The 10,714-nt window shown below is 35.7% G+C and overlaps 1 protein-coding gene across 1 annotated transcript; it reads right to left on the bottom strand.

Annotated features, from left to right (window-relative positions):
- Positions 1 to 7,444: 7,444 nt before the first annotated feature.
- Positions 7,445 to 9,284, bottom strand: LOC104215477 (temperature-induced lipocalin-1-like). The gene is made up of 2 exons (XM_009765288.2): positions 8,795 to 9,284; positions 7,445 to 7,912 (listed from the first exon to the last, which is right to left on the bottom strand). The coding sequence occupies exons 1-2, from the start codon at positions 9,164 to 9,166 to the stop codon at positions 7,727 to 7,729; spliced, it is 558 nt and encodes a 185-aa protein (XP_009763590.1). The 5' UTR covers positions 9,167 to 9,284; the 3' UTR covers positions 7,445 to 7,726.
- Positions 9,285 to 10,714: the final 1,430 nt, after the last annotated feature.

Below are 10,714 nucleotides of genomic sequence, written 5' to 3'. Positions count from 1 at the left end.
AAATTGACTTTTTGGCCACAGAACAAATTAAAGGAGTCCAGAATTCTGAGGATGGTGTGACAGTTCTTTGGGTTGGCTTTTGCAAATAGTGTTAGATCATTCGCAAAGAAGAGGTGGGAGATCCTAGGGCCAGTTCTACTAATGGAGATGGAATTCCAATTCAGGATGTCTACTTCATGATCAATCTACTTGGATAACCTATCCATACATATTATAAAGATGTAAGGGGACATATGATCCCCCTGTCTGATACCTTTAGAAGATAGGAATGGGTCAGTCTTGTTTCCATTTATGAGAATGAAGATCGAAGCTGATATGATGCATGACATAATGAGGTTGATAAGGCTTCCTGGAAGGTTGTAAAAGAGGAGGGTGCTTCTAATGAAAGACCATTCAAGCCTGTCAAAGGCCTTCTCAAGGTCCACTTTGAGGATCATATTAATAACTTTCCCTTTCATGTTGTTGAAGTGGAAAATGTATTCTTGGACAATAATAGCATTATTAGAGGCTCTCCTATTTGAGAAGAATCTATCCTGGCTGGGACCAATGATGGTGCTTAGATGGGGCTTGACCCTATTGACAATGATTTTGGTGACTAGCTTATACATGGTGTTACAAAGTCCTTTAGGTCTAAAGTTTCTAATAAGCATGGTAGCATTGTCACATTTAGGTATGAGGCATAAGGTGGTAACATGGTGGGAAACAAGGTGCCAGTATTTCTGGTAGAAGATAGGCTGGAGCCTATCAGGACCAGAAGCTTTTTTGGCCTTGAAGGAATAGAGGGAATTTGTGATCTCACTTGGTCTCAGTTGCTGACTGAGGCTAAGTGATACTTCCTCAGAGAGGGAGTTGAAGCCAGGTGTTGTGTGAGTACTATGGAGGGTGGTTTGGGTATGGTTAGTGGTGTAGATGTTTTTAAAGTACACTTGCACTATATCCTTAAAACCCTCTTGGTCACGGGTCCAATTACCTACCTCATCCTTAAGGGATAAGATTTTATTCCTTCTTCTTCTTCTGTTTATGGTAAATTTGTAAAAGAACTAGTGTTGTCATCTCCATCACAAAGCCATTTGGTTCTGTCTTTCAACCTCCATAAATCCTACTCACATCTAAGAATGTGTGAGTACTCCTTTTGGAGGTGTGAGTCTAAGTCTTAGAGAAATCTGTTGAATGGGAATTGGGGGGGTTCTGGATCCCAGCTAGACTGGCCATGATATGCTTTTTCTTATAAAAAATATTACCAAAGGTTTATTTATTCCATTTCAAGGTACTGAGTTGAAAGTCTGTGGTGGCCAGGGTCAGTGTATCATTATTGGAGAAGCTCTTGTGAATGATCAGTGGTAGGTCAGGGTACCCACACCACATTGTTTCAAATCTAAATGGTCTATTGTGGTTAATCTGAGCATTATACAGGGAGAAAATCAGGGGGTAATTATCTAAGTGGGTCTTGGAAAGGTGAGTGACACTGGCATTTGAGTATAGATTAATCCAGTCAGTAGTAGCCAAGCACCTGTCTAGCCTTTCTAGGATGAGGTTCTGTCTATTAGAGTATCTCTTATTACTCCAAGTGTATTTACTGTCTTTAAATCCTAGGTTAATTATATTGCACTTGTTGATCCAATTCTAGAAGTGGCTATCCTTAGTAGTACTAATGTTATTTCCCCCAAATTTGTCTTTGGCTTTTAGGACTTCATTGAAGTCACCCCTTACTAACCAGTTACCCTTGAATACAGATGCTATGTCTACCAAATGATCCCATAGTTTAATCCTATCAGTAAGACTATTGCTAGCATAAATAGCACTAATAAGAAAGAAGTTGGGAGTGGGGGGGAGTACCTTGTCCATGACATAGACACCCTGAGGAGTAGTGGAGACCTCTTCAAGTTTGATTAGGACATCTTTCTACATGACCACTATGCCACCAGATTGACCATTGACAGGGAATTGGAATTGTGCACTAAACTGCAGTTTAGAGGTTAAGTGTTTGTGATCAACCATGCGAGTTTTGAGGAGGACAAGCACAACAGGGTTGTGGAGTTTGACCATAGAGGAACAGTGCCTACACTATTGGCCCTATGGCATTCCATACGATGAAGTTCATTAGTAGCTTCTATTAGTGTGGTGTCTTCCTCTTGACACCCTTTCCCTTCCCCTTGGTCAATGCTCTCTGACCCTCCATCCCTAGTGATGGTCGGAGTAGAGCTATGGAGTGTTCTAAGTTTGTTAATGAGGGCACTTGGAGATCGAGGTTGCAACTTGATAGTTTTCTTGGGCAGAGCGTAATAAGCATTTCGCTGAGACTCTCTTTGAATTCTATCACCTGGCTCTTTTTCAACAGTATGACTATTGTTTTTGGCACTCCTAGATTTGCTAGGGTTTCCTCTAGCTCTAGATTATACTCCTTGAGAAAGTCCAATGTCGGTGGAGCACAGAGCTTGGGCCCTCCGATAGTGCTGCTGGTACTGGAGAAACTAAGGGAGATATCATCGGCCCTATTTATGGGATCGATGTAGGGGGACACATGAGGAAGGATGGGGTTTTCGATGGATATTATGCACTAATTTTTGGGAAGAAGGGCATCATTTGGAACACCTGACTCATTAGAAGGTTGAACTCCTCCGTTGACAGGTTCCTTGCCCCACCCAAGTACTAGGCTTGGAGGAGAGTGGTTTACCACAGTTGGTGACCAAAGCTTGCTAGGACATGGTTGAGCCCCGTAGTTATTGACGGGGCTAGAAAGAGAGGTCTTGGACATCGACACCGAGACTGAACCGATCTTCATGTTGAAGACCTAGCTTTGGCCCTGTATGGCCATCTCTAGCTACGATCCTAGTGAGCGATTTAGGGGAAAGGGAGCAGAGACCAGCGTCAGCATTGGGATGGGTTCGTCCTCCGTTTCCCCATGGTTGGATGGCTATTGTTGGGACATTATTGGGATCGATTTTGAGGACTATCATGGTGGAAAGTTGATTACCCAAAGTGGTAAAAACAGGGACAATTTGCTTGATTTCATTAGTGTTAATGGAGAACTTGAGATGTGTGGGTTTGCTTGATGAGACATCGGATGTCACTTCGCCTTCTACATAGTGATGATTACTTGTTGCAGATGGCGGATTTAGTAAAGATTTGGGGCTAATCTTAGAGATGGATTTGGGAGAGACAGTGGGAAAAGATGGACTAAGGAGGAGGGAGTAGGTGTTATGCGGGTGTACGCATGCGTGTCAGTGTGAGCATAATTTCGAGGTCCATCTTTGGGCCACATGTCCAGAATGGGTTCCATTTACGGATTTTGGGTTTGGGTAATGGGGGAATCATTCCTTGGTTGGGTAACATAAACTGTGGGCTGGGGATGTTTTAAAAGCAAGTTGGTTTGGGTCTGTGTCAGTGGACCTAGTGTATAGGTAGAAGGGGTGGGTGGATGAAGATTGCCAATCTTATTAGTTTGGGGATGTGACAGTGTGCTATTTGAAAAATTAGAGGGGGTGGGGGTATTCGAAGTGTCAACCTTGAGATTACTTGTTTGATTCTTTATCCCCTTGTCCGTAGAGTGGGTAGATTTCCCTTGGTAGTGAAATGTTTGAGTGTTTAGGAACTTACCTGTAGTAACATCGAATATTTTTACCTGGATCCCTTTAGCTTCTGAGGTTGATTCTTGACGTGTGGGGTTTTTAAGCTTTTGCTGCCATTTCCTGTTCTTGTGGAATCTTACAGCTTGCCACTTCTTTCGCTTGTTGCAGGGTGATTCAGTTGTGGATCAATCGATTAGTTGGTGATTGGGATTGTTTGGTAATTGCATCTGTTGTTGGTATGACCAATGTCCCCACATCCAATACATATAATACCTTCGCCCTCATAGATAATTGGTTGGGTGTGCAATCCAATTGTAACAGATTTTATGATCGAGGATTCCAAAGGGACTTGTATGCTCAACCTAGCATATCTGCCCCTTAAGGTTGAGGATGTGCAGGAGTCCAATTTGAGGAGCCCTCTGACTCTTGACCCTATTCTTTCTCAGATATCGTGTTCATAAAACTCTGTTGGTAGCTGAGGAAGACATATCCAAATAGATGTGGAGGCGAGGAGTGTTGCTCCAGGGATAAAGTTTGGTTCCCATCTTCGCACTGTTAGGAAATGCCCAAAAACGAACTATGGCACACCACGAAGAGCCTTGGTCATGCTCTCCTCCAAATTGAATTTGACAGTGAAAAAATCCCATCCTAGATCGATTAGGATGAGATTTTCCTCCGGCTTCCACAACTCATTTAGTTTAACTTTGAGTGTTAGATGTGAAATTCTTCTCGCAAATAGTTTCACAATGGCAGAGAAGCACCAAGAGTGGTACAATCTTACTTTGTCTTCTTGGGTTAGAGCAATGGGTTCAGGATTGAGGTGCGAAGGTTCCATAGCATTAGTTGGTGATGAGGTCAATTAGGTTCTCTTCGACACAATTTTCTCAAACAAGTTTAGAGATCTTATTATTATTATTATTATTATTATTATTATTATTATTATTATTATTATTATATGATTTACCTTTTATGTGCCTCTAGATTAGTAAATTTTACTCTAAAAATTTGAAAATTTCTGTCAAGTTTCAACCACGAAAATCAAATAAATTGGCACTTTTGTGCTCTAGAATCTACCACATTAAATGAAATGAAGGAACAATTCTATATTACCTTTTATTTAGTTTTTAATTGTAAAACTTTTATTTTAAGATCGAAAATTAATGTACGAATTAAAGACAAAAATATTACTCCTTTATTTTATTTTAACTGTCGTTTTAGTTCTTTTCACGCTCGTTAAAATAATAAATGTAAGATATTATCTACAGAATCAACATATAGGAATACTGTAATACATACGAAAAGAGATAAATCACAAATTCACACCAAAGAAGTAATATTATCTGCACCCAGGATTTGCATGTCCGTTGCTCACAATATTTGACGAGTGCGAAAGAGTCGAATTCATGATTTGAGCTTTATAAATTTAATTTTTAAAATTCTTAGTAGTAATTAAATTAATTGTATTTTTAAAAAATATTAAATTCAGATAAATCTGATGTCACAACACTGCACCCGCCTCGTAAAAAATATGACAAGACAACGGTGTGGAAGCTTTCAGCAAGGTCGAATACTGTAGAAATCCAAATTTGTCTGCACTCAAGAAACTTCATGCCAAAAGAAAGAAACAAATAAAATTCAACATTTCACACATACTTCAAATGCAAACCACACACTACCAGGGCTACACAAGAAGGTTAGGTGTGATTTGGTTTTCCTATTTCATTTTAAGGAAAAGGTAAAATATTTATTATAATTGGGTTTTTCTTTTAGTAGAAAGAAATTATAAATCTCTCATATTTTGCTAGTTTTTTTTCTTGTAGAAAAAGGTTTGGACTTTTATAAATTAATTGAGGATCATTCTTATTCAATAGCATCCACAATGTAGTCTTGTCTAGATGGGAGAACTTTTCGGGACAAAGTATTAGTGTGTCACTTGTGTTTACTTTTTTGTAATTGTTCTCTCGATATTTTGTACTCTCTTTTATATAGTGGATTACTCATCTATATCCATGGACGTGGGTCAATTGACCGAACCACGTGTTTGTGTCTCTTTTGATATATTTCTCTTTTATCTGATTTATCATCGTTCATGTTTTATTTTACTAACTTCCGCATAATACCTTATTATTTCGATCCTAAGACAACCTTAAACATTTGGAATTAACAATAAATCCTTTTTATAACACAACTTTTCATTGTTTATATTGTATATTTTTACCATTTTAGGATGAAAGTACGTCCATCGGTGGGACAATGTTAAGTTGCTAACCTATCCTTGGCTTCAACGTTACGAGTTACGATATTACATGAGAACGACTGCTTGGACTTTATATGAATCTACACTGAAATTTCTATATCAAAAGCTTCGAGTAGGAAAAGCATATCACTGAATATTGGATTATATACAATCTTGTAAAAATTATAATTAATCAATCGAGAGTCTCCTATACATTTAGAAGCTTTTTATTTATTGCTGAACGCTCAAGAAAAAGTAGAACCTTAGGGAGGTACTTTCGTTTTGCTTTACTATAGCAATTTTAGATGTGTCGGTTGCTCTCTTGTGAATGCTCGTCTAGCTCTCTCTCCTTGATCTTTTCTTTTTGTTTTAGCTGGATTTGGCCTTTTAGTCACCCCTTCGATCAAGTAGAACTTTCTATCCTACATTTTTTTCCCACGATACTAATAAAGATTAGGGGTGTACAAAGGAAATCGACAAACCGTACCAACCCAAAAATTCGAGTTAAATAGAGAGAAAAAATGACTATGGTTTGGTGTTGGAAAAAAAACCCCGACCATAAGTGGTTTGGTTTGGTTTGATTTTAACTAAAAAAAGTCAACCGAAACCAAATCAGCCCGACATTACATATATAGAAATTTTAGATATATTTAATATATAAATATACTTATTGTGATGTAATTTTTAAATATTTCTTAAACTTTTTCATAATTTTATCTTTTAAGATATTATTTCAAGGTTGGACTTAGAACTTTTGAATATTCCAATAAGTTTTATAGTCATTAATATTAGTAACTTAAATAATGCTAATAAAAGCCAAATCAAAATCAAATCAATATTAATGCTATCAAAAGCCATTCAATTCAATACTATGAACGACAATGTATTGAATATCTATTTTTTGTTTTGCAATAATTTAGATAAAAATGCATAACCTATTTTTATTTTTTCTTTAGTGTTTAGTCATGTAATTAATACTCCTTTATTAGTCTACTTATTTTAGCATGACTTAGTACTTTTAGATTATGTTTATTTTTATTATTTAATTAGCAATATTTATATTACATAATTTTATTATCTTTATTGTTGAATATCTTAGAATAATGCCATGATACATCTCATATTTTGTATTATTTTCTTGAAAAATACCTTATATAGTTGTAGCTTACTAGGATTAACGAAATATTTTGAGCACAAGTAATATATTTCGTTCTACGAAGATTTTACCGGGAAAAAACCCGAATAACCCGAAAACCCGAGATTGAAAAAATCAAGTTTTATTGATTTGGTTTGATCTTTAGATTTAATAACCCGACACAATTGGTTTAATTTGATAATTGTAAAATCCGAACCAACCCGACTTATATACACCCCTAATAATGATTACAATGGATATATATATATATATACCTGAATACAAAGTATAGTCCGTAAATACGGCTAATAACACTAATATCCACCGACGGGCATATAGTTGATATTTTCCACACAAAAAGTTTTCATTGTCTGTTGATGACAATATTTGACGAGTGTGAAATATGACAGGCAGCATGTGAAAGCTTGTGGCCAAGGTCCAATAATCCCACCCCCACCATACACCAAGTTTCGACTAGTTAGAATACGACAGGAAATCCAAATATGTTTATAATCAAGAAACTTCATACCAAATAAAGCAACAACATTTTCATACATAATAAAATTCAAATGCAAAATTAACAACAAACTCTATTTTACAATCACCACATACTTGACACTACTTACTATCAACTTTACAAAGTTCCAGAAAATAAAAAGACATTTTAGGAAATAAATACAACCTTAAAACATATGGAATTAACAGCAAAAACTCTCTTACAACAACACCACAGTTTTTGTCCTCTTGTTTTTTTTTTTTTTAACCATATATATATTTACTGCATGTTTATTTTCCAAAGATTGATTTAAGCCACCAAATTCCTTTGGTGTCCTGTGGGCTATCGTCACCCTCTGGTGGAGGATCAGACTGAGGTGTCTTGTGAAGTTTACTCACATCATAGCCTACTTCTTTAGCCTTCTCAATCAGCATGTTGTATATCTCTTCGTCAAGATGTGTTTTCCTACATAATATCTGCAAATCAAACAATATTTTGTTAAGCTCTAAAAACCTGACAAATAAAAATTATAATATCAGGGAACTAGTAGTCAATGAAGTAAAGAGAGAACCATAAGCTCAAGATCAAATATTAGCATGAGGTCAAATTCAAATTCTTAGTCGAAAACACTAGGTGATTCTTACTGCGAGGATGGGAGAGTCAGAGGCAGACTATAACAACCTATGTGTATAGTGAGGGGTCACCGAATCCCGTAAGCTTCAAAAAAAATCTTTGTATATCTATATGTATATGCCTTGAAAATAGTTAATTTAAAGCATTTGGCATCCTGAATACTAAAAAACTTTTAGTGGTACTGATTGAGCATAATATTGTGTCCCGTTGCGTAAAAATCTGCCTCTCTATGCTGGTGAGAGATAGCTAATACCGATTGAATAGTCAAGGAGTTGAGGTGCACGCAAACTAATTCGAACACCACGATGTATATGTAGCTGGTCTTTTATTGAAAACTAAACCAATTTTTCAGCACATAGATGGACACTATGCTCAAGCAAACATGTAAAAGATATTAATAAAGAATAAACAAATTCCCAGATGAACAATCAATTCCTCAAAGCAGACACATTAAGTCATCTAATTATACTCGAAGCTCGTCCAAATTTTGGAGGAGGACCCTTGGCGCAACTGGTCAACTGGTAAAGTTATTGCCCGTCGAACCGTGAAAACAGTCTCTTACAGGAATACAGGTTAAGTCTGCATATAATATATAGACCATTGCCCTTATCCTTTCCCACATCCATAACAGAAGTTTAGTGCAGCCGCGCTGCCCTCATTCAAGATTCACATGAAAATGGCAAAACCCATGACTTTATAAAATGTCAAAAGAAAAGGGAACTTACCCAAAGATAATTCCTACTAGGCTGACCAATCAAAGCATATTGATAATCATTATCAATATAAAGAACCCAATAATCACCAACAATAGGAATAATTGGCAAAAATGGAGGAATATAAAACTTCACTTTAAGCTTAGCTTCATCACTTTTAGGATCAGCTTTATATGCAGTCCCTTCAATTGAACCTCTTTTTCCATCACTCCAAGTTTCATTTAACACATGAACTGTACCATCTGGATTTAAAGAGTAAGTGGCTCTTGTGTTTACACCATTTTTAGGCTGATTTCTTGATGGAAAACTAGCTATTTCATACCATCTTCCCATGTATCTTTCAACATCCAAATTCCTCACTACTTCCATTTCTTTTGTGGACATTTTTCAAGAAAATATTTTCAGATTTCAAGAAAATATTTTTTTTTTCTCAAGATTTTTGAAGGTTGGAGAAGGGGTTTTAGTAATTTTTATATAAGGGGTTTTGGATTGGGTTTTTGATAAGGTTTAGTGAGATTTGATGAGATATATAAAGGTGGTAGGGTGTAATGTGAAATTTGTGGATATAGACGTGGGGGCTTGAGCACCTTACAAGTGTAATAATGGATTTTAGAATACATATTTTTGGCTGATTGAATTGGTAATTTCTAGAATATTCGTATTTAATTTCTAATACAAGGGGCGGTTAAGTTGTTTGTTTTTGGAATTTTAAAATATTCTTTCGGATGAGGGGGTATTTGTGCAGTTCGGATTGAATATGAAAATTTTGATTTAGATATTTGGGTTTCGGATTAAATAAATGACAATTCAAATTCAATCCAAGAAAGCTCGGGTTGGGTAGGATTTTTTAAGTTCGATTTTGGGTTAATCGGATTAGATATTTCGAATTTTCAGTTTTGAGTTTATAAGTTTAAATGTTTCTTTTTCTTAAAAAAAAAGGAACATCTAAATAAAGCAATCACGTTAAGTTACCTAAAAAGTTCCTCATTTTCAGTGCTTCATTTAAGAAAATACAACAAAGACATTAATAAGGCCGATAAGAAGTAGCAATAATAAAATTATGTCCAAATAGAAAGTATTCTGCAGTAACTTAATAATCAATACTGAATTTATGTGATAATATCTAATGGATAGGGTATTGGACTTATTACTATTGGCATATGGATAATGGACTAAATATAAAGTATAAATTTTTTGAATTTTCGGATATCCAAAATCTGAAGTACCAAATCCAATATCCAATCCAAGATCCAAATAAATTAAAAATTAAATTTGAAATCCAATCCGTAATCCGAAAATCCAAACCAAATATTCAAAATATTCGGATTTTAATTTCGATTTTGGGTTTGCCCAAACTATGCCCGCGCCTAGTTCGGATTACCCAACACGCACATGATTAATGATGTGCATAGTGTTCGGATCACCTTACATGCACATGATTAATTTTATAAGTAACCTATTATTTCTCACTAACATAAAATATGCACTCCCTCTGTTGACTTTTACTTGTCCATTATGGATTTTGCACACCCTTTAAGAAATAATAAATGAAACGAATAATTTACCATAATGCTCATATTAATTGATGCATATTTTTAATGGAATTGAGAAAATGATTTGAAACGAGTAATTAATATTGTGCGTATAACAAGAAAAAAAAATTATATTCTCTTGATATGCTAAAGATGACAAGTAAAAGTGAAAACCTATTTTTAAAATATTGAACAAGTAAAGTGAACGGAGGGAGTATATGATAACTTTATCTATTAAAGCTTGGACAAATAGAAAAAGATCACACCTATAGGTAACAAAAAAAGAATTGCAACAACAACAACATACCCAGTAAAATTTCACTAGTAGGGTATGGAGAGAGTAGAGTGTACGCAAATTTTACCTTTACCCCAAAAAGGATAAAGAGACTGTTTCCGGGAA

Source organism: Nicotiana sylvestris, chromosome 11 (assembly GCF_000393655.2).
Source record: "Nicotiana sylvestris chromosome 11, ASM39365v2, whole genome shotgun sequence".
Lineage (NCBI taxonomy): Eukaryota > Viridiplantae > Streptophyta > Magnoliopsida > Solanales > Solanaceae > Nicotiana > Nicotiana sylvestris.
This window is presented reverse-complemented; position numbering and strand designations above follow the sequence as displayed.

Bases quoted from the DNA above. Each gene is read 5' to 3' on its own strand.
- LOC104215477 (XM_009765288.2), bottom strand. From the start codon at position 9,166: ATGTCCACAAAAGAAATGGAAGTAGTGAGGAATTTGGATGTTGAAAGA. The intron at 7,913-8,794 runs GTAAGTTCCCTT...TTTGATTTGCAG, and splicing joins CTAGTAGGAATTATCTTTGG to ATATTATGTAGGAAAACACA.